The following is a 23,769-nucleotide window of genomic DNA, read 5'->3' on the forward strand; positions in this document are numbered from 1 at the left end:
CTTCTCTAAGACCATTGTTGATGTCTCTACTCAGCATTATGCTAACACATCTGAACAGTGTTTATGTATTACATTTGCTGTTGATCAGTTAAGCACATTTGATTAGCGGCACCTGGCTGCTACTTAACCACTTCATGAAAGCAGCATACTTTTTACAGACCTGTACCTGCAGGAGTTCAGATGCAATAACATTTATTATAATATTAATGCACATTATGAAGGAGCTTTTAAAAATAAAATAGAACCAAAATTATTAACTAAAGCATTTGCTTCATACAGTTACCCTTGTTCTAAAACCAGTTTTTCTAACCAGGAACAATAAAATATATAGAAGCTACATTTCTTAATCATATCTCAGTTTTATATTTTCCCACTTTGACCATTTGTGTAGCTTTTACATGGTCGTCTAAAATGAACAATGTTAATTATCACAACTATTCAGCATTTTACTGTTCCATGTTGGCAGATACACATTTATTTTGAACCTGTTTAACATCCTGCATTCAGACCGTGTCATTCTCTCCAGATAACCCCTGGATACATTTTGCAAGTAGAGTTTAAGGATCTTTAAGAAAACAGACATCAAAGGATGGAGTTGCATCGTGTAAAAACTTTGATAGTGAGCTGTATTGGAGATGCTATATTAACATATAGAAATACCACCAACTCAAACGCCATTTTCAGCATGATTAAGAGATTATTTACCGTAAGACCTATGCATGGATGAAATGGGTCACACTCGATGTAGTGTATTAACCCCTGATGTGACTGAGCCCAAGCAGCAGGCTCCTCCCCCTCGGTCTTCCTCCCAACTAATGAAGGCGGCACTGAGGCGGGACGCTCACTATCGGATGTTCTGGCAACAGGTTGTACTGGTAGCAGGGGATAGTTACCCCCATGTTATCGGTTCACTGAGTAGCACCTTCTCATCCCACCAGCATTGTTCAGCGCTGCTGCTGCTGCTTCTTGAAGGACTGTCAAATGCAAGATCCGTAAGTGAGGAGGATCATTCAGCATAAGGCTCATTTTTACAGGTGCAGTAAAATAACCATCTATGTGTTTGTCGTTGTTTTTTCTTTTTTTTTTCTTTTTAAAAATTAAACCAAATGTGAATGAGATCTGTTTTGCTGATGAGGCATTTTACAACATTTGGGTTTGCGCAGATGGACACCTGTGGCTTTGTGATTGGATTTGGCAGCCGCCCTCTCGTGTTCGGCTTTTCCTGTTCTTGATAATGAGCTAAACAAAACAAAAAAAAAAACCCAAAACAAAGCCTTTTATTGTATGCTGTCAAGCGTTTTTGTTTGTTGGGTTTCTTTTAGGGGGGTTTTATGCTCTGTGTGCGCTCACAGCGCTGATGCGCGGGCTATAATCGGATCCTTCGGCACTGCGTAAAGAGGATATGAGAGATTATTATGGCAGGTAAAAGCTACAAATAGGCTGCGACGACGTCTCGCTGGGAGGCAGGTGCGTCGGTTGTTTATCTTGTTGCTCCGCTCGTGGTCCCAGTGGCTCGTGGAAAAGGGAGAGAGAGGGAGGGGAAAAAACACAAGACTGTGGTTTCGACGCGCACCGATACTGACTGACCGGAAAGGTGGGTGTGACGCAATTAATCCACGAGTACACAGGTGCTTGGGTTCTATTTAATGGTTAAACTTCAAAACGATTATTTGTCGTATGAGTCAAGGTTTGTGAATTAAGTGTGCCGTGGAAATACAAAGCAGCCTTTGTAGCGCTTGGAGTAGACGGACGTGGCGGAAAAGTGGGATAAGCCTCATGACAGCTCACTAAAGTTTACAAGCTGTTCTAAAATCGAGTGTTTACTTGATTTTTGTCTTAAAATAAATTGCCCCAGAAATAGTCCTGACCTCAAATTTATGCTCCAAGCTCATTTTGAGGTGTTTGCATAAACATGCGCCTTTAACGAGGGAATATTATTACCATGTTGTTGCTATTTTAGACCACAGAACTGCCCCTTTCTTCTCCCAACACACAGCCCCAAAACTAGTTCTTCTCCTGTAGATAGTTTGATGTTTTTTGGCATCAAATTATTATTTTTCTCTTAGTATAATCGTTTTAATTTGTGCGATTTTTACATAGGCTAGTTGTATAATGTAAATTATTTATTACAAGTTATGATCCACACAAAGCCATCCATGTGTGAATCGAGAAATACTGAGAAGATATTGCAAAACTATCAGAATAAAATCATTTTTATTTTTTTATTTTTTTTTTTGGTGTGGTGGGGCTGGAGTGTTTTTAGGATTTGAATATCTCAGGGATGTCAGCTTACATCATAGCCCAGACTGGAGAAACTCTCCGTATCTCTCTGTTTCCTCCATGATAAATGTGTAAAACAGCAGAAAAGGGTCTGGTAGCTCATTGCAGACTCTTCTGTATTTATAATAAATATTTTTTTTTGTCTATAATAGAAAGTTTCTATAGTAGATATTGGAAAACAGGAAGTGTCATTTAATTGTTTGTCTATTGTGCAACTATTTGGTGTTGCAATAATGGCAAAAAGGGAGGCCTTTATCATAGAAAAAGCTGTAAAATTAATGAAACTACAGTTAAAAGTTCAAAATCTATCCCCTTCTTCACATTCTCCAAAGCCCTCCACTGGGCTGGATTGGAGTTTCTGCTGGGCCAATCCTGGATTCCGAGCCTTATGTTTGACACCCCTGCTCTATAATATTATTTGGTGTACTTGGATATGTGTTTGGACTGCAGATGGTGGCTGAATCCGATACAAGCCGTCTTTTGTCTGATGAATTGCAAGAATAAAGAAAGAAGCTGGAATTTTAATGTGCAGAGATTTCAGATTTCAGCCACGTCACCAAACTGTTGTATCAAAACTCGTCTCCTTAACATACTTGTGAACAAAAGAAACTGTGGAATAAAAATGAAGCTGATTGGGGTGCAGGAACAGCACCGGAGGAAAATTAGAAGAGTCGGCCGAGTGAGGAGAAAGGGACCAGAGATGGCTGATTGGCCAGTTTGGTGGCATTCCTGTGTCTGTTGACACAGCCAATCCTTGTGCATGAGAGAAACAGAGAGAGTATGAGAGGAGGTGAACCAGTTGTCGCCAAACAGTTCTCAGCTACTGGCTGGTTAACAACAGCTGTACAACAACTGAGCCTTTGTGTGAAGCCGAAATAGCCAAGAGAACATAAATACACCTGAGAGATTTCAGTGTGAGGGCTGAGCGCCTGGGCAATAATACAATAGGCATCTTCCCTTTAAAAAAAAAAAAAAAACTAAGCACAGATTTTGCTCAGGCATAGGCCATTGTTTTGACACACAACATGGTCTGAAAAACTGGTTGCTTGATGTTTGATTTATCTCGCCCCATATTCCCCACTTTGTCTAACAGTTTTTCCGCATGTGTAGGCTTTATTGTTGATGCTGTCCTCAATTTCTTTTAATCTGTTCTTATTATACAAATGCAAACCACGCGCAATGCTGAAAGGGAACGTCCGGAATCCTGAGAATGGTTTTAAGGGAAGCCAGAGTCCCTTTGATCTGCTAATCTAACCTCACTGGCGGTCGAGGTCCTGCGTGTTACACTGTAGCCAGCAGTCAAGGACGGTTACATTTTAATCAAAACGAGAGGACAAATGAGATGATGGTGAGATAAAATTAACATTAGGAGCACCTAAATACATGCAGGAGAAGGCAGAGAAGGGTTTTAATATGATCACATGCAATTTCATCTTTTTCGCTTGCAATGAGAGTGAGAGGAGCGATGCTTATTCACTCGACTACAACCAGATGGGGAATGCACAGCAGGTGGATGTGTGTATGCACAACCTTGCATATTAAAGTAAACAGTCTATGCCTGAGTGGCTCTGCTCTGAAGTTTGGTGGCAGGAGAGGGGGAGCCCATTCCTCGCATAGCCCCTTGTGTTTTATGCTCCGCGGAGCCTGGACAAAGGGAGGAGTATTCACCTTCTCATGGCGTTCATCGCCGAGGTCATTTGAGCTCATCAGACTGTAAAAGGTGGACTTGGTTAGGCTGTGCTCTTAATATTATGGCTGACTGAGTCACTTAAATTTAGTCTTTAAACCCAAAGTCGAGCTGCAATTCCAACCATCCTGAGCGCTGCGATGGATCTCTTTGTCAAGTTTGTAATATACACATTATCTTTGGTTTGACATTGAAAATAAGTTTCTGCAGTCATTTAGTGTTGCACTTCTATAAATTAAAGGTTGTAGCCCTGCAGCAGGTGGTGGTGTACCCCCCTTTCGTGCTGTGACAGCTGCCATAGGCTCCAGCCCAACCACAACTCTGAATTAGAGAAGTGGAAGAAGGATGAATAGACTCATATAAAGCTGAAAGACTCTCAAAAACAGCTTCTGTTAAAGCATGCACTTTCTCATATTGAATCAAATATCATCCTTTTGTTTGACCCTCCCTGATATTCCTCTCAAATACGAAGAGGGTGGCAGAATTTTTAACTTCCGAACCAGGATTCATTTCTCCTTCTAGAAAGTTTCTTCAGATGTGCAGAACCATTACAATAACTCGCAGACAGACGTTCATAGAGACTTAATGGTTAAAACTGGTGGATTAGATCTTTAACTTGATATTAAAACTTGTGTTTTAAATAAATTGTAGTGCTAACTGACAGAGTGGGGTTGAGTAGGTCCTTGTTCCACCTTTTTTTCTAAGTTTTAAATTAAAATAAGTCATTAAGATGCTGCATTGCACTCATAATCTGAATTGGAATCAACTGAATGACCCTCTTTTTCTATCTTGTTTGTTTTGTTAACATTTGTACAGAGTGTGACTGTATAAATAAGAGGCTATAAACCTCCAGGTGTCTCATACAGAATGCCTCCTGCAGTTTTTTTCCTTCTCACAATAGACACACCCTCTGGAAAAAAGTAGGCCTCGACCTGTACAAAGAGGTGCTGAGTGCCCCAGTGGCATATTTGGCATGGCACGAATACAATACAGTTCTTGCTGAGAAGGAATTCAACTTGTAGAGCAGCAAGAGAAGATGATAGTTTCATCAAGATATACGCGCAATGTGATATTTTTGCCCAGTCATAATGACTCCACCTGGGAAGAAGCAGGCAGTGTACACATCACCAAGAAAACAGACAATGAGAATTTAATCTTCTGGTGTGTGAGAAAGATTTTAAAAATGGCGTCAGCAGTTAGTCTTCCGTGTTCATGCAAAAATAAATGTCCTTGTTACTTGTTCCACTGAATCACCTGATTTGCATTCCTGCTTTTTTTACCCCTTGTTTGCTCAGGCTGCTTGCACCAAAAACCAGGAAGTGAGCATGAGTAGCCTGTCTGCTGACAGGAAGACGCCGGTGGATCATGGCGTTCAGATACGCTTCATCAAAGACCTCCATGACACAGGCGGCGTTTATCCTGATAAATCCAGGGGAAACAACAGTGCGGTGACTCCTTCCAACAAATATGGTGTGGCAGTGAGGGTTCAGGGTATCTCTGGGCAGCCTTACGTGGTCCTGAAGGATGGAGAGAAAGGCGACTCATACGGAGTTCAGTTAAAAACCCCCACCTCCAGCTCGGGGACACCGTCACCGTACAACAGCCTTCCAAAAATTAATAAAGTTCCGAAAGAATTTTTAAATCCCTACACACCTGCTGATAACTCATCACAGTCCCCTGTTTCCCCAGCAGAGGATGAGGATGGGGAAATTTTTGGGAGCCCTCTCAAAAGACCTCCAGGGGATGGTCAAGCAGGGACACAGGGCGAGGAGGAGAATGGGATGGGCAGAGAAAAACAGGTAGAGAAGCCGAAAGCTGAACACCTACTCAAAGCGACACCTAGTGAAACAGAGAAAAACACAGACTGGACAAGTAAAGGAACATATAACGAAGCAGGACTTAAACCTGTCAAATTTAACCCCGTGGGACCAAGAGGGGTAAACCAAACTGGCTCTGGTTTCACCGGCTCTTTGGGGAGGTACAGTGATAAGAAACCAAATCCAAATTCTTTGTCACAGTCATTCCCCGAACCTCCAGCATCAACTGACGAGGAGCCTGTCCCTGTAATCGACACCAACTCCCTGGCTCCCATCAACAAGCTCATCAGTAAGTTCAACAGTGGAACACCGGGTAGCGCCCAACAGACCAGGGGGCGCTCTGGAGCGAGGCAGCGGCTCGGATTTGAAGAGCGGAAAAGGTCCACGAGTCTTGACGCTCGAAAAGTTGTTGAGCCAGAAGTTTCCCTCCCCTCTCCAACACCGAATCCCTACGCTTCACCCCAGTTTACCTCCTCCAGCATTGAGATCAAGATCCAGGCTACTCCAGCAAGTAGCAGCCTCGGAAAGAGCCCTCGATCTGTTGCCAAGGTGACAGCCTTCGAGGCTCCCAAGTCAAATTTCAAGATACCAGAGAAGTTTAATGCCAAGAGCACACCTCCAACTATAGCAAAAAAGCCTGTAAGTAATAATGATGCAGAGCCTGAGCTCTTAGCAAGAATTGAGCTGTTTGTTTTGGGTTTATTTTCTCATCTTAACTGATTCTCTCTTTGAAGGAGACACTTCCTAGAAGTCAAAGTGCAGAGATCATGGGTGGGGGAGATACTCCAATCAAGCAAACTAGCTTCAACATCCTGAAAAACAGGTAATTAAAACTACATGATACATTTAAAAAATGCTCTACTTCTATTGCTTATGTGGCTTGTTTTAACAGATCGTTCATTTAACTGTGTCATATTGTATTAAAAAATAAGGTGTAGCTCTCTAAATTAGCGAAAGGCCACAGGTAAACTTTTTTCATTCTCTGTGTCTGATGTTTCCTTTGTAGCATCGGTGACAGTGAAGGATTCCTTAAACCAAAAGTCAGCCCCATTGCTGAAACAACCGGCAGCTTAAAGGTATGACACAGCCTGGGTTATCTAACCACAGAGAGTATAAACTATATGGACTATGGACATGGCCACAGGTGTATAAAATCATGCATCTATCCATGCAGTTTGCCTTTACAAACATTTGTGAAAGAACGGGTCATTCTAAACACTCAGTGAATAATGGTGTGCTGCTGTTATAGGATATCACCACTGCACCATTGCAACAACTCAGTTTGTGAAATCTCTTCCCTCCTGGATATTCCACGATCAGCTGTGGGTGGCGTTACTAAATGAGGCTCATTGTCATAGGCGATTTGTTTTGACCGCTCTCTTGTGTTCATGCTAGCTAAAGTGATTTAGCTTCATGGCCTTTGTGGGATTTTAAAATTGTAAAAAGAAAAAGAGATTTTGCAAAGTCCATCAGTTAGGTTTGCAGTGGTGAGGGGGAGGTCAGGCGGGAGTCTCTCTGGACTGTGATCTTCACAGTCGACACTGTGATGTGTAGAGAAAGTATAAAGGAGGTGGAGGTATGCGCTGGAGAGAAGAGGAATGAAAGTCAAGTCAGGATAGATGGGTGTGAATCAGATGGAGATAGATGGAAAGGAGAAGATGCAAAAAGCAGAGGCAGTAAAGGTGGATGAGTTTCAACACCTTGATCAACCATGCAAACGTACAGCACAGAAGAGAGGTGATGAGGAGAGTGCAGGCAGGGTGGAGTGTGGAGATGAGTGTCAGGGGTAATTTGTGATGGAAGGATGGCTGCAAGAGCAGCAGATAAAGATGCTAAGAATTTTACTTTGAGTGATCCATATATATGAGATTATAAATGAGTGTATCAGCGAGACAGATGGTTTGGACATGTGATGCTGAATATTTTGGGGAAAAGATGCTGAAGATGGAGCTGCCAGGCAGGAGGAAAAGGGGACATCAAATAGAAGATTCATGGATGTAGTGAAGATGAACATGCAGAGGGTTGGTGTGACAGAATAGGATGGTAGGGTTAGCATAAGATGATCCACTCCTAAAGGAGTGACTCCTAAAGGGAGCAGTCAGAAGAAGAAGAAGTAGGCCTTTCCTTTTATTCTAGTAATTTTTAACAGTAATCATGATAACATGAGTCAGAAAAGCAGTTACATGCTGGAGACACCCATGAACGCATTGTTTACACTCAGTAAAATACGACACATCTTTCTACCATCCATAGTGTTTTCATATTCATATTTCATGAACACGATGAAGTGAAACTCAAGAAATCCAACCACGTCAACAACCCTTGAATGCTTGGATAATGTTTTTATGTTTACATCGAGGTGCCAGCAGTATTTTGTGGTTTTGTTTTGGGGATGTCTAACCTACATCTCAGAAAAAGTCAATTATCTTAATCCTGAAAGTATAAAAAGACATTATTCACATATATAATTAAAGGGAATTTATTTAGCTTTTAGTGTAGCATGCAGCATGTTGGTTAGACAAATTGTCATCTCTGGGACGGGAGCTGTTTCTCCCTTCATCTTGCAGTGAAGCTAGCAGATGGTTGGCAGCCTGAAGTTTCGGTTTCATTCATCTTGTCTCCTCGATCCTCTTTTGGCAGGCCAAAAAACTTGAAAAGGAGCAGGCTGACTATTCCTCTCCCCGTCTTGGTGCCATGTTTGCTGCTTTGCGCTTCTTGTTACGCCTTATTGAAACAGATTGTTCCACACTTATGAGAACACACACGCTTCCTCCTTTAAATTAGCATCTTTTTGAATAAATCTGCATACAGAAATGATTCCTTTGTGGCCTTACCTTCTCATATTACATGCCCTTGATTATGTATGATCCCTTGTTATGTACTTCTTATTGTGCTTGTGACCATGGCTGCCTGTGAATTATTTTGCCCATCTTGTCTCTTGGCAACGATGCACCTGCAGAGGAAAGCTCAGTGTGGTGAGAGCGCAGTCATTGAGAGGCATCAATAATTGAGTTGGAGTGGAACCCTGCACCAGCTCGGGGTTGGCTCGCTGGATGGGACAGAGCCTCCTCTGAGGGGTCTCGTTGTAAAAACATATCCTTTTATTGTGACGTTAACCACACTGTCCACTTTAGTATATTGCTGTGGCTTTAGTGGCTTATTCTTCTTAGCAGAAGTCATCTCAGGCTCTTCAGCAGCTACTGAAAAATCCACAAACGGCATCAAGCCGTAGGATGAAAGAGTCTCCTTTTTTTTTTTTTTTTTCAAGGCTATTTATTCTCCAGCTCTGCCTTTAAAGCAAAGTGCTGCTTTTGTCTGTATCAAACCTCAACATAAGATCAGAGCAGGGATACATGATTGTGTTTCCAGAGGGAGATATTTTTGATGCAACCAGTGTCCAGATTAAAACTGACTAATAATTAGCCTTAATAATTAGAAGTTTGTATTTTGAGCTGTATTGACTTTGTGACACTTCACTGTCAGCACCCTCGTGTCTGTGGCTTTCTCAAAGCGCTTGCGCTGTGTTTTGAGTGTTTTACTGTGGTGTTACCAGTTAATTCTTGTTAAAGGGAAACTTGTTGAGACTATACACTGACACCCTTTCGTCTGTGTTGGCTTACTCGAGTCTAACATTGCTAATGTATGCTTGCTTGTTTGCGTACAGTGTGAAAACTGTTGTCTGTTTGTTGACTCACAAAGGTCACATTCACATGTTGTGACCTGCTAAACCGATGAGTGAAGATTAGATTTTATTTACATTTCTAGAGAATTTTACTTCATACTGACAGACCACGTTCAATGAAAAAGGTGAAACTACTTGTCTTCGAGGTAACTAAGTTAACAAAGCCCCTGCTACAGATTGCAATGGTAACCCGCAGTGAGGTTTAGCTTTTTGGTCTGATCACTCAAGCCGGCTAGCTTTGTCCACATGTCTTTTGTAGTGTAAACATTCATGTGCCCTGATGCTTTGCCATCACGGACGTAACAGGAAGATACACTCAGCAGCCACTTCATTATTAACACCTGTTCAGCCAGTCACATGTCAGCAACTCTGTGCATTTAGGCATGCAGACATGTTCAAGACGACCTGCTGAAATTCAAGCTGAGGATAAGAATGACTAAGAAAGGTGGTTTAAGTGACTTTGAGCTTGGCGAGGTTGCTGTTTGGCGTATTTCAGAAACTGCTGATCTGCTGGGATTTCCCCACACATGTCTCGGGTTTACAGAGAAAGAAAGAAAATATCCAGTGAGCTGCAGTTCTCTGTGTGAAAATATCTTGTTGATGCCACAGGTCATAGGAGAATGGACAGCCTGTTTCAAGCACATATCAGTGCAACAGTAACTCAAATAACCATTTGTTGCAACTAAGGTATGCACAGAAGATCATCTCTGAATACACCAAACATGAAGATGTGCTACTGCAGCAGAATACCACACCAGGTGCCACTCCTGTTAGACAGGAGCAGAAAACTGAGGCAACAATTCACCAAAACTGGACAACAATAGAGAAAAGAATGTTGCCTGATCTTATTTCTGCTGGTAAGGTCAGAGTTTGGCATAAGCCAGCTCGTGCTGAGTGTGTAATGGTGTGGAAAATTTTGTTGGCAGACTTTGAGGCCCTTAGTGCCTGCTGAGCATAATTTAAACACCACAGTGTAATGAGTATTGTTGTTGACCATGTCCATGCCTTCATGACCACACTGCGCCATCTTTTGATGGTTGCTTCCAGCACGTCACATCTCAAACTGTTTTCTTGAATATCACAGTGAGTGCACTGTACTCAAATGGCCTCCACAGTCACCAGATCTCAATCGAATACAGCACATTTGTGATGGAACGGGAGACTCATATCATGGAAGTGAAGCAAGAAAATCTGCAGCAACTGTGTGATGTTATCACGTCAATATGGACCAAAGTGTCTGAGGAATGTTTCCGGCACCTTGTTGAATCAGCGCCATGAAGAATTAAGGCAGCAAAAATAAAAACATACAGTGAGTGCACTGTACTCAATGCAGGATGTGTTTATCCATTTCGTCATCTGCCCTTTTTTTGAATCACAAATTCATTTTTCCTCCAAATGTCGACAGCTCGAATAGCCCGAACCTCCCAAACTTGCTCTTAAACACTTTCTTTCCTTTGCTGATGTTGAAATTACGAATGAATCGTTTCAACCCACAACATTAAAATAAATACAGGTCATTACATAAGAAAAAGCTGTGTAAGTACCAGCTGTAATTCTTAAAGGTTTAAAATCTGACAAGAGAAAAATCTTTTTCTTCTACGTTGATACTTCCTGTGTTTTAGAGTCCAGAAGAATGATCTGGTCATTTAGGCAAGAAATGTATCAAGTGTGAGAAGAAAGTCTTTCTTTCTTTTACTATTATTTAACCAAATATGAACCGTTCGCTCTTTCGACCTTTCTACAATCACAGGACTACAACCTCTCAGAGGCTGAATGCCAGCTGTGAATACTGATGTGCAGTTGCATTTGAACGTTTTCAGGGACGTGAGCATTAGGACAACATCTGGCTTTCAATAATTTCTTTAAAAAAATAAAGTATTTTTTGCAAATTTGTCACACTTACATGTTTCAGATCATTAGACACATAATATTATACAAAGATAAACCAAGTAAAAACAAAATATGTTTATATAAATGTTGATTTCACTTACTTAAGGAGAAGAGTTATCCAAGCCTACCTGGCCCTGTGTGATGTAATTGTAACTGTAATAATTTTGGCCCACTACTCTTGTTTTAATTCGGCCACACTGGAGGTTTTCGAGCATGAACATCCAGCAGTTCTTTAGATGTTGTTGTGGGTTCTTGTGTGGCCTCCTGTATAAGTCATCAATACACTTTTGTAATAATTGTAATAGGCCAGCTGCTCCTGTGAAGGTTCAGCGCTGTGCTTTTTCTCTCTTTCCTCCATTTGTAGATAACGGCTCTCACCGTGGTTCACTGGAGTCACAAAGCTTTAAAAATGGCTTTGTGAGCCTTTCCAAACTGATAGATGTCACTGACTTTGTTTCTCAGCTGTTTCTTTAGATCGTGGATTTGTTGCTTTTTCGGATCTTGTAAACTACTTGATTTTGTCAGGCAGGGTCTCTTTAAGTGATTCCTTGATTCAACGGGTCTGGTAGTAATCAGACCTGGGTGTGAAATGTGAAACTGAACTCAGTTTTCCCCAAAAATTTATTAATTCATGATTTAACAAGTGGGGCAATTACTTTTTTTTTAAACGGGGCATCATTCAAAATCTCCATTTTGCTTTTACTCAGGTTAGCTTAACATAAATATTAAGATTTATCTACCACATCTTTAGGAACAAAAACAAGAAATTGGTAGATAAGTTTTATTCTATTTAGTGTTCTGAACTAAATGCAGGGTTAACATTATACATACCTCCAACACTGCTAAACTTTTGAACTGTGGACCCAGCAAGAAAGGCTCTTTTTTTTTTTTTTAAGTTGTTAATACACATCATTATACAGCTGATGCAATTCATACAGAGTGCTCAGAAGAGGTTACACTTATTCCCTTATTATTTTATCCTCTTTTAATTATCTTTTTGTGAGGATAGAGAGCAATGTCCCAGAACGGGATTATCTACAGTCTGTCCTGCGGGGGACGAGAAGAAAGTGAAAACAAAATATATCTTCATAATCAATGATAAGTAACAGAAATGTGAAAGAGTCCCCCGAGGAGCAGAACCGTCCGTGATCCTCGCTTTGTCTCTTTCTTCTCTGTGTGTGCGTCCTTGTAATGAGTGTGTAGGAGGATAAGAGGAGTTTCATGGGCAGGCAGGCTGCGCTTATTCCCCCTTTTTCACTGAGGAGGAGGCCTTTCCGAACGGCAGAGCGGTGTGGGCGAAGAGCGAGCTTTTTGCTGCTTCTCCGGCTCTTTTTCCCCCTGCAGCCTGTCAGAACGAGCTGCTTCTGTGGGGAGAGCGTCTGTGTTGACGATATCTGAGCGCACTGGCAGGGCTTGTTCTCCCAAAGATTTTCTGACTGTCAGAAACTAGGGCAAAGAATCCAAGCCAGAGGTTTTCTTTCAAAGGTTAAGATAATACAGAGTGCATAATGCATTGCGAGGCCGAAAGTGGCACTAGCTCCAGCCTTCCTCTTTGTGTTTGTCCCTTTGCTGTTTTCTCCTCGTCTTACCTTTAGTCTCTTCTTCTCCTTGTGTGTGTTTCATTTTCTGCAGAAGGAAGGATCTGATGGAAGCCTCAAAACAGGAAATCTTGAGGAACTTCAGGAGCAAATCAAACGCCTCAAAAAAGAACTGCAGCAAGCCCAGGAAGAGTAAGTGTGTGTGGTTTTAAAACAAAGCTCCAACTTTTTGCTTCTGTGCTGTTTTGGAGCATATTCTCACTGTTGCAGTACTGACTGCGTGTGTGTGTGTTTCAGACTGGCCGAGGAGCGTATCGCCAGAGAAATCGCAGAATCACGTCTGCACATGCTGGAAGATCAACTAGCTGAGCTTCAGGAAGAACTGAGGAGGGTTTCCGAAAACTCATCTCATTCAGACTCGATGCAGACGGTCAGGACGCTGCACAGTTACGCATGCACAAACAAACTCACCATTGCACCCACCTGAATGTGCCTTTTTTTTTTCCTCTCTGCAGGATGTGGCCGCTCTGCAGGCCCAGCTGGCTGAGGCCAACATGCTGCGCCAGCGTCTAGAAGATACGCTACGCCAGCGAGAGCGGGAGTTGACGGCCCTGAAGGGGGCACTAAAGGAGGAGGTGGAGTGCCACGACAAAGAGATGGAGAGTCTGAGGGAGCAGTACAGCCAGGATATGGAGGACCTGAGAAAAACCATGGAGCAGTTCACACAGGTGGATGCCTCTGTTGTTTATACGCAGATACGACGTCACAAAATATAGAAGCTGGAGCTCTGATTTTTCCAAACTGATCTCCTGAAGTGCACTCCTCACAAAAAAATACACATTACACCATTTTCTTTTCCAACAAATCTTAAAATGAAATTCCTTTAGAAGATTACTCTACAGATGTCAGACTTGTTTTAGTTGCGAAAACAATTAACACTGAAACTAGAGATGAAAGCAATTAAAACTCTGCAGCTGAGAGTCATCAGGGGGCTGTCTTTAAAAAATAAATCATAAATTTGTCAGGAAATACTGGAGCTGTTTGATGTGAGGTCTGTGATCTCTGCATGATTATCAGCGTCCTTAGAAATACGTCTAAATTAAGACTTTTCCATCACCAGCTGTATGATTTTTGGCTGAATTTCTTGAGTGTAGTCTGACCTGACAAGCTCTGGAAGAGAGATTTTATTTTGGTCAGTTAAAAACTAGAAACATCACTAGAAACAAAGAGTTAATGACACACTTGTAAGTGCCAATTTAAGAACAATAGGTTAACTATTAACTGTTTAAGCATTCCTCTTTTATCACAAAGTCAACCTTCTTCACAAAGATAGATGCTTCAGGCAATAAACTCTGACTGTGATGGAAACAAAAAAAAAATGTGCACTCGCTTTATCAATGAGCAAAATCAGCACATTTCCATCTGTACTTTCATAGTGAAAAATGTGAAACAGTGTCCTTTTTTATTTCTATTTCATTTCTACTTTGATCTTCCTTGTGATGCTGCTTCAGTGTCACACCAAGAGACTACAGATTACAAGATAATTTGCCTCTTCCTCCCTTGAGCCCTCTGTGCCAGGTCCAGGCAATATCTGTTATGAAAATGGAGCAAGTGCCTTTATGGGGGGGGGGAAGGGACGTGCCCCACTACTGGGGCTGCCTACAGTGGATCTAACATTTGTTGTCTTTGATTATCTGAAGGTTCAAGCTTGGCAGGCTGTCATTGAGAGTTTTTAGAGGACGATTAATAAAATCACTTTTCTTTAGTTAATGTATGACTAAAAATAGGCAGTTTGCTAATAACAACTAAGAGATTTACTGATTTACATAATTCTCCCGCTCGTTTCGGATCCATACGACGAGGGTTAGCATTTGGGCCATGTTGACAAAGAAGGAAATAAACTCTCTGGTTACAGGAAAACCTGCAATGCAGCAATCACAGTGAAAGTTTCTCTGTTTCCGATCACTGAGTGGATTTTTTTTTTCTTGTGACATCACAGTCATACGCAATTTCTTGGTACAATTGTCTTGGGAGAACAATCAGGTTATGCCTGTCAGGTAGTTTGTGTCCTGCATGAATTATTAAGGTGATGTTAACTTGTGCTTTGATGTTTTATCTGCCCCTCATTCACCCAGGCTTTATCTTGCCATTCGGTTTAATGCAGTCAGTGTTCAAACCAGGAGTCAGGGTATTACAAGGTCAGACTGAGCTTGGTGTGCAGAGTTAGAGAAAGAGAATTTTACTGCTTGTGATTGCAGAGTGAAACTTTTCTAGCTGAATTTTTGGTAAAGTTTCTGTTTCCACCAGCCGACTGTTTCTGGGGTGCTGTGGGGTGTGGTGAAGAGGAAATCTGAAGAATATATGTATATACAGAAATAGATCATTATGCAGATTTAGGGGAAAGTAGCAGCAGTGTCAGAATAAAAAAGTGTAACAGACAGCCGGAGAGCAGGAAGTAAGCAGACAAAGCTGGCAGTTGCTTTTGATGAGGAGGATTAAAGCGGTTGAATCGCTGTTTACACTGACTGCACAGTACCGACCGTACAGCACCCTGTCATGTTTACCTGATATATTATGGTGATATTTCTTATGTAGTATTCTTCAGACGTGGGATGCTTGTTGTTGAAGGTGCGAGCTGAAAGATCTGTTGTTTTCTTTTTGAGTTTTTTTCTAATCCTGCGGGCTGAACATTTGTCAGAAAAAATTTTTTAAAAGAAAATGTGATAGATTTGAGTGCGTTAGTTCCTTTTGAATCACTTGCTTTAACGTGTCACGATAATGAGGAGGAAATGAATGTGAGGACCAAAAGCATTTTAAACGCTCACTTTCACATCTCTAAAATGAAACTCTGTGTGCGTTTCCGTGCGCCTCAGTCTCAGGAGCAGATCGAAGAGGAGAGGGAGAGGGTGAACGCCTCCGTGTTGACACTAGAGCAAGAGCTGGAGAGCTGGAGAGATCAGGGAGAGCAGTGGAAGACGGAGCTGGAGGCCACCACGCAGGAGCTGCAAACGACCAAAGAGGAGTTAGTATCACAAGTCCTTCTTTGACATAAATGCATATATGATCGATCACCTCAGTGAACAGCAACAAAGACATATTTGTAAACCTATTAAAAAGCATGAATATGCATGCTGGTAGAACATGTTTCAGCTTTGGTCATGCATTAGAAACACTCTGTCACTGTCACATTTCATATTTCAAATGGGGAACTGGTTCAAATCATCTGCACTGCTCACTGAAAACTTTACAACATCCTGTGAAAAGAGCTCTCTATGCCTCAGTCTAATAATATTATATTTCTCCAGAGTTATTTTTAATGCCTGCCATGTTTCACTTGGCTTTTCATTTGGCAGGAACGAGGTGAACCCCAGCAGCCAAACGTGAGAGAGAAAATTAGTCTTGCTATGTTTGGTTTGAGTAGTGTAGATTTAGCCTGGTTTCAATGAAAACTTGAGATCCACTCCCTGAAATTCACCTGTAAGGCTCCCATCAGAGTGGATTCTGTATCTGATGATGTCTGATTCGATCATTAGATCAGTGAACCCAACTTTACTAAACAACTTTCCCCTGCTCATCCTCACTATCCTCATAATTTTTCTGTTTGCTGATGAAATTCTTCTTCCTTTAAATAAATAAATAAGCAAATGATGAATTGCAGTTTCGTGTGCAATCTTAGAATCTGAGAGTTTTGTGGTTGTGGTGATTTCATAGTAACTTTTACTCCCTTGTGCTTTGTTTGTTGCTTGCGGTTGCTGTTTTTGTGCAGCGTTTTACCCGAGCTGTGTGCATATGTGTATTTCATTTATTTATTTTTTTAATGGCCTTGCTGTTTATAAAGTGACTCTCTTTCTTTTCATAGCTTGCAAAAATCTCATTTGGAAAAGGAAGACTTGGAGGGTGAGCTAAAGGATCTTCAGGATTCATTGCTTGCCAAGAAGAAACAAACGTCTGCGTCTGATGATAACCGTTCTTTAGCAGAGGTAATTCAGCAAAGATTATGCTCAGTGTGTGGGTGAAATGCAGGAGCTCATCTCCTTTGTTTTACAGTATGTTTTACTCCCTCTTTTTTTTTTCCCTTTAATGTGTCGCAGCAGCAGTGTGGATGTGGGCTTTTGCTCTTTTTCTTTAAATTTTCCTGCAGACAGACATGCTCACACTCATATGCCTCTTATTAATACATTATTATGCACCCTGGCACATTCCTCTCACTCACTCACTCACTCACACACATTATCCATCTCTGATTGCCCGTCCCTAGGAGCTTCGGTGTTGCCATAACGACCTGAAGAGGGCTCGCACCGATCTGGACAAACAAAGAGGTCAGCTGGACGAGAAAATCGAGGCACTTCAAGCTCTGAAGAAGGCGAGCGGAGAGAAAGAGGCCGCGCTTCAGTCCGAGATCAGCAAGTTGAAGGAGCAATTTCAGAAAGACAAGACTGAGCTGGAAAAGGCACTCGAGAAGGCAAAGGAGGTGAAGCATCATCTGAATTGTAGAAACGAACCAAGAGTCTTACAGCATAAAATTAAGGAATCCTGCACCATTTGATGTTTAAAAATAATGCAGATATGGAAGTTTCTCTTTAGATTTTAAAAAATAACAGGAAAAGTGTAGGCATAATGAGCATGTTCGACACAGAAAATAAAGCTTCAGTTTCTGTCTTCTCTCTGCTTTGATGCACTCCTGTCTACAGTCGTCAGCTGGTGCAGGAAGTACTGTGGTGGACCACGGCAACAACAACCTGGAGCTCCAAGAGACAAACAGTCGCCTGAGGGAAAGGCTGGCCCGCATGGTACTGCTCAAAAAGCGGCTACACTCCACAGCTGTACACACAAGCAAAATTATGTAAACACATATACTGCACAAGAACAAAAGAAGTGTCCTCCCACACAGACACTATATTCAACCAAGTGATGTGAAAAGAATTACACTAAAAAAAAAATCCCCTTTAAGCACATAAGGCTTAGAAATCCCTCTGGGATGAATTTGCTTAAGATGAGCATTGTGGATTGTGCTGTATGTTGACTGGAACAGCTGTGTATTCCAGCTGTTTAAAGAGCTGTAATCTGTGTGTGGAGCAGTCTTTCACAAATCTGTAGACAGAATCAATGCACAGCAGTTTATCAAATATGCAGACAAACTGGACTTTTTGTGCAGTCGTCACGTTAATGCTTCAAGTGCAGAACTTCGATTTTAATTCTGCTTTAAATATGAAAGCTTTTTATTATTTGTCATTCTCCTTGTTTTGTATGCCAACCAAATTTAATAACTTATTACAAGCCCAAATTATAAATTAAACACAAGGATTTATTCCTTTTTTTGGCCCAGTGCAAGTCTTGACTTGTAATACAGTTTGTTTGAGTAATAAAAAGACAATTTAGTCTATCTGCTGTGTTCATAGCTTGATATGCTCCCCAGACAAAGCTTCACTCCAGCATGCCTCGGAGCCCGGGGGACGAGGATGCCGTGGAAGCCCTGGAGGATGAGAACCGCTCCCTGAAGTCTCAGCTGGAGGAGGCCAAGAGAGGAGCCGCCCGCCTGAGCAAGGAGAGGGACGAGCTGGTCCGACGGTTGGAGGACCGAGACATGGAGAGGGAGGCGCTGAGGAGGGGCAAAAGCGACCTGGAGGAGCAGAAGAGGCAGCTGGATCGAGCGGTTGAAAAGCTTAACAAAGAGGTGTGAAAGAGTTATGGATGGTCAGATGGAGATGTCATTTTCTCGAGTCTTTCTTAATTCTGTCTCACTCTCAGGTGGAGCTGATGATGGGAGATTCTCGTCACTCGGTAACCAACCTGCAGATACAGTTTGATGAATACAGGGAACGCTCGAGGAAGGACCTGCTGGAGGCGCAGCGCAGCAGTAAGGACAGGCTGGCCGAGCTGCAGAGGGCTCAGACCAACCTGAAGACCCAGCAAGAAGAGGTGAGGAAAGATGGCTCTAGAAATGTACAGGGTGGTAGCTTCCACTGCTGCTTAGCTGACACAGTAGAGGTGGGCAGATCACTGCTATTGCTATCAGATAGATACTTTCTATCCTCTAAGTTCAGTATGTAGCAAATTATCTAGGAAATTATTGTTTGGAAATGAAAAAATACACCTCAGACATTCACTATAAAAAATGTCTCAACCTTTTCCTGTTGACTGTTACTATTTGATTTGAAGCCTACAGCACATTTAAACAACAGAAGTTGACCTAAAGTTCTTTACAGACACATTTACATTTCAAGTCTCCAAAGATTTCAGTTTCAAACGATGATTAAAAGCTGAAAGGTCTCTTTTGTTGCGTTAACTAATTATTGTGGAAAGTAAAAATCATAGTGATTTAAACCAATGATTCATCTGATAAATCACAACACACTGCTCTCTCCTACATGAGCTGCCTTAATTGGTTAAAAGTATTGGCATCTGTGTCGCTATCGGTTTTGGCAATAACCTGTATAACCCTGTATTTATTTGGTATTGGATTAATACCAAAATTTACAGTATGACACGGAGCTGTGACACATGTGTAAGCAAGTAACAATGAAAGAGCTGGATTCCATCGTCTCATTGGTGGATGTGAATCTTCCCTCCCTCCAAATGGTTGATATTTTTCACGTGTTTTCATCAAACAGGTCTTGTATACACATTTTAATCTATTTAAGCCTATTTGCCTCTCAGCATCCCTGCCTGACTGTCTGTCTGTTTCTGAGTGTGGACATTCAGTAATAGTAACACAGACACATTTTTGAGTCAGTTATCTGCTTCTATGTGAGGTTATACTGCAGTTCAAATTAAAACCATCACAGTTTCAAGTCTTTCAGCTACCACTCACACTTTAAAGCTGCCTTAAAACCCTGCCTTAGTGGATTTTTTCATCAAATATTGACTGTCTTCAGTTTTCTTAGCCAGCCTATTTATCTCCAACTTTATAGCAGCAAGTGAGTCCAGCAGTAGCAACAATCCCACTGCGGTTTCTCCAAGAACTGCATAGTCCAGTCTTAGTGTCTAATATGTTTTTGCTGAAGAGTCGCAGTTACTTATATGGGGCATAATATAGATCAAAGAATATGGAGGAAAAAATGTGGTGAGATACTGAAGCTGTTGAAACTTTAAATAGAAATTTATGGAAACATCACATTCGCAGAAGGTACATTTAAGTTTCTCACAGTGAAGAAGTGCGGATTCTAAAATGAGCAGCCATGCCCATTAAACTTTGAGGTAAGCCTGGAGGGAGTTATGAAGGCAAAAAAAAACAGAGAGAAAGGGGAAAGAAAAAATCCATGAAAATAGAAAATTTCATAAGTAATACTTTGTATCTTTTATCCAGGTTTCTCGTCTGAAGAAGGAGCTGCTGACGTGCAGTGAGGAGAGAGACAGCGCTCAGCTGGAGAGAGACCTGCTCAACAACCGCCTCAAACACTTGGAGAGCGAGTTCGAAGCAGAAAAGAGCACGCACACTGACCGTGCCCGGGAGGTCAGAGGTCTGGAGGTAAGGCTTCAAGGTCAAAGGTTATAACCCCGGAGTTATGGAGGGGATTAAGGGGTGGGTCAAAAAATGGAGATCAAGTGTTACAAGTGGTTTGGGAGTCATGCACGGGATGTCGAGGTGTCAAGTGGCTTTGAGAGAAATGTGAATATGCGTCACTACACATTTACTTACGTGTGTGTGTGTGTGTGTGTGTGTGTGTGTGTGTGTGTGTGTGTGTGTGTGTGTGTGTGTGTGTGTGTGTGTGTGTGTGTGTGTGTGTGTGTGTGTTCGTGTGTGTTCGTGTTCACAGGATAAAATTAAAATCCTGGAGATCGAGCTGGATGAGGAGAAGAGTAATGTGGAGCTTTTGAACGATCGCATTAGCAGAAGCCGAGATCAGGTGCGACATACATTTGAATACACATGCAAATAAGCAGGAGACATTTCACTGTAATATATATTTCATAACTTAACCTGCTCACTTTATCTACATATGATTATGGGGGGTTTTTTCTCAGGTTGACCAGCTTCGTTCAGAGCTCATGCAGGAGCGTTCAGCCAGACATGACCTGGAAATGGACAAGAGTGCACTGGAGAGACAGGTGCGCACGTATACAGATCTTTAAAATGGCTTCTTACAAAATATGTGGCTTGCTAGTTGTCACACTGTCACTCTGCTTGCAGATGAAGGAACTAAAGTCTCGTGTGGCAGACATGGAGGGACAGCCTCGACCCTTGGCTGGAATCACACTTCTAGAAACCAAAATTCAAGAGTTAGAGGAGAAACTACACAGTGAAGAAAGGTATGACTAAACAGGTCATTTTTGAGCACTATTAATGACGTTCACTATGCAATCACTAAAACACTTGAGGGGGAGAATAAATGTTTTTAACTGCCAATGCATACAGAATAAAAAAAATTTTATGTCAAAGAATGACGTGGTTCATTCTGAATTTCTACGTGCAGAGAGAAGGCCACTATCCAGGCTTCTCAGAGGCGGACGGAGAGAAAGCTGAAGGAGCTAAACGCCACATTAGACCAGGAGAGGAGCCAGTACGTTGAGCAGAGAGATCAGGTAAATATGAGGATTTGCATGCTCATTCGCTTTAGTGTTTGCTTTCTTTTTTGCTTTTTGCTCTGATACTCAAACGGGATATAACCATTTAAAGAAACAGATTCACATTTAATTGCTTCCTTACATCATCACTAATCTCATCTGCACACCTCCCGACCCAAACCCAACCTCACTCGGGTGCTAAAATGCTCCCTGACCTCTCTCATCCCGCCTATATGTTACCTCAGCCTTCATAGCTGTTGTCACTCCCTTACGAACCCACACATCCAGTGATGCTGATGCCTTTAACCCCCAGCCCTACTCCTTCCTTGCATCACCTCCTCTGTCCCCCTTTAACCCCCGTCCTCTCCCTCTCCATCCCCAGTTGACGCTGCGCGTGAAAGCCTTGAAGCGTCAAGTCGACGAGAGCGAGTTAGAGGTGGAGCGCTTGGAGGGAGTCCGCCGTAAAGTTCTCAGGGACTTGGAAGAGCAGCGGGAGCTGCAGGAAGCACTGCAGGCCAAAGTGACAACGCTGGAGAGTGAATTAAAGTAGGCCTTCTCCTTCGTCACTATGAAATAATGTGGATTTCTACATGACTCGTGTGTATAAATGCTCTTTGCACTAGGTGGCACTGTGTAGTAACCAGCTGAACAGTTAGTCAGTCTAAATGGATTTTCTGTTGCTTTCTTTCTCTCAGGCGGAAGTCGCAGCAGGCACATCGCTCGACTCTGTCCTCCTCTGCTTTAAGCTCTGAGGACGAGGACGGTTTCTATGACAGCAAAATCTCCTCTGAATGAGAGTCCTGAACAAGAGCGACCCACACACCTCCAACTGCTAAATGACAGTGACCACTAGCATGACAAGACCACAAAACTTTTTTACTCTTGAGCATAAACACATTTTCTTGTATGAGGTTCGACTTGTCCCAAAGTTATGTTTCCCTTGTGTCTTTTCAACTTTAAGCTTTAAACCTGCTGTGTTGCTGAGCTTTCCAACACTGTGCAGAAAGATTATCTGAAAATTTCATGTAGCCAGCACATTCTCAAAATGTCAACAAACCACTGAAGCTGCGTCTGAAACCAAATCCAGAACACAGCTTGTGTAACTGGAGTTTTGCCATCAGCGGGTCATTTGTCGGCTGTCAAACGACAGCGAGATGACAGCAACGCAAAAGGACGACATAACAAAACAAAAGGGAGCACGACAAGTCAGAACAGCATCAAACAACAGCATCAAACAGCAAGATGTTTGAATTGAAACGGCGTGACGTGGCCATAATTTTGGCACATAACGAGCCTCGTATGTGCACAGAAATGTATTCAAGTCCTCAGTTTTGTGAAGTCATTTGCGCCTCTCAGTTGGTTTTATTTTCAGTTCGGCGGTCCAGTCCAGAGGCGGGCGGCCGTGATCATTACACTGCATTTTTGAGCCTTCCGATGTGATTACGATCATGCCAGTGCTGCCACGTTTTATCATTCGCGATCTTTCGTTTCTCTTTTACATCGAGAAGAATTTACAGCTGCTGCAGATTTCTACTTACTCAAGAAACGTCTTTACTGTGTTTCTACAATAATTACTGTTTATTACAGCGCTAGTATCTGACATTGTGGTACCGTTTATGTTCCCATCGTACGGTAGATGTGTAGTTTCATATCACAAACCAAGAAACAAAAAGGCTTTGTTTGCTTCTGCATGTTAAGTTACTTCTTGTCAGTGTTTGAAGCTCTTAGTGTTTCTTTGTGTATCCAAAGTGATGTAATGTGTAATGTTTAGTTTTTTGTTTTACTTTGAATGTGACTATTACAGGCAACTTAATCTGAGCCTTCATTTTTACACTGGCTAGCCGAGCATACCTGAAGACAATCAAGTACACATACAGCACTTTGTAGCTTCAAAGATTAAACTTTTCCCCGTGATGCTTTTCTACTCCACCCATCGTATTTCTCATGCGGTTTCATGTGCATGTCTTCACTCAGATGCCTTAAAAACGAGACCCATATTTTTATTTTAATTGCTGCATGTGTTCTGTTTATAAGCTGCTGCTGTAATGATTTAAATAGTGTTTTATATGCTTGCCTTTGCTTGTGTCTTCCTCTATTCGTCCCCTGTTGGAAGAGAAGCAGATTTCCTACTCTTTTTTTTTTTTTGCACCAGGTTGTTCTAAATGTTGCTTTTAGTCTCCTAAAAATATTTTATTGGTGTTGTTTATAACACGTTAAACATGTTACGTTTGTGACAAATTTGTTTATACTGGGGTAATTCAGTAACAATGGTGTTAAAGTTGAGATGAGTTTATTAAGCTGACATATGGTACAAAACTTTGTAAGGTTCCCAACATTTTGTGTACAATAAAATAAAGAATATGAACCTTG

The 23,769-nt window shown here is 41.8% G+C and overlaps 1 protein-coding gene across 5 annotated transcripts; it reads left to right on the forward strand.

The window, feature by feature from the left end:
- The first annotated feature begins 836 nt into the window (after positions 1-836).
- Positions 837-23,769, forward strand: cgnb (cingulin b). Of its 5 annotated transcripts, none has more exons than XM_004549081.3 (21): positions 838-992; positions 5,263-6,423; positions 6,519-6,607; positions 6,791-6,860; positions 12,989-13,086; positions 13,192-13,324; positions 13,410-13,622; positions 15,768-15,916; positions 16,248-16,274; positions 16,754-16,874; positions 17,153-17,365; positions 17,586-17,684; positions 18,311-18,568; positions 18,643-18,813; positions 20,201-20,362; positions 20,652-20,741; positions 20,860-20,943; positions 21,026-21,144; positions 21,309-21,417; positions 21,782-21,945; positions 22,095-23,769. In XM_004549081.3, exons 1-21 carry the CDS (start codon positions 852-854, stop codon positions 22,192-22,194), a joined length of 3,771 nt encoding a protein of 1,256 aa, XP_004549138.3. In that variant the 5' UTR covers positions 838-851; the 3' UTR covers positions 22,195-23,769. The 5 variants fall into 5 exon arrangements, with proteins under 5 accessions (XP_076735246.1, XP_004549138.3, XP_004549139.3 ...); XM_004549083.3 differs by having other exon boundaries at positions 856-1,034; XM_004549084.5 differs by lacking the exon at positions 838-992 and adding an exon at positions 1,465-1,594.

The sequence above is a fragment of the Maylandia zebra genome, linkage group LG22, assembly GCF_041146795.1.
Source record: "Maylandia zebra isolate NMK-2024a linkage group LG22, Mzebra_GT3a, whole genome shotgun sequence".
Taxonomy (NCBI): domain Eukaryota; kingdom Metazoa; phylum Chordata; class Actinopteri; order Cichliformes; family Cichlidae; genus Maylandia; species Maylandia zebra.

Excerpts from the sequence above, each read along its gene's own strand:
- cgnb (XM_004549081.3), top strand. The coding sequence starts at position 852 with ATGTTCTGGCAACAGGTTGTACTGGTAGCAGGGGATAGTTACCCCCAT. Across the intron at positions 17,366-17,585 it reads CACTCGAGAAGGCAAAGGAG|TCGTCAGCTGGTGCAGGAAG; the intron begins GTGAAGCATCAT and ends TCCTGTCTACAG. Across the intron at positions 21,418-21,781 it reads ACGTTGAGCAGAGAGATCAG|TTGACGCTGCGCGTGAAAGC; the intron begins GTAAATATGAGG and ends CTCCATCCCCAG.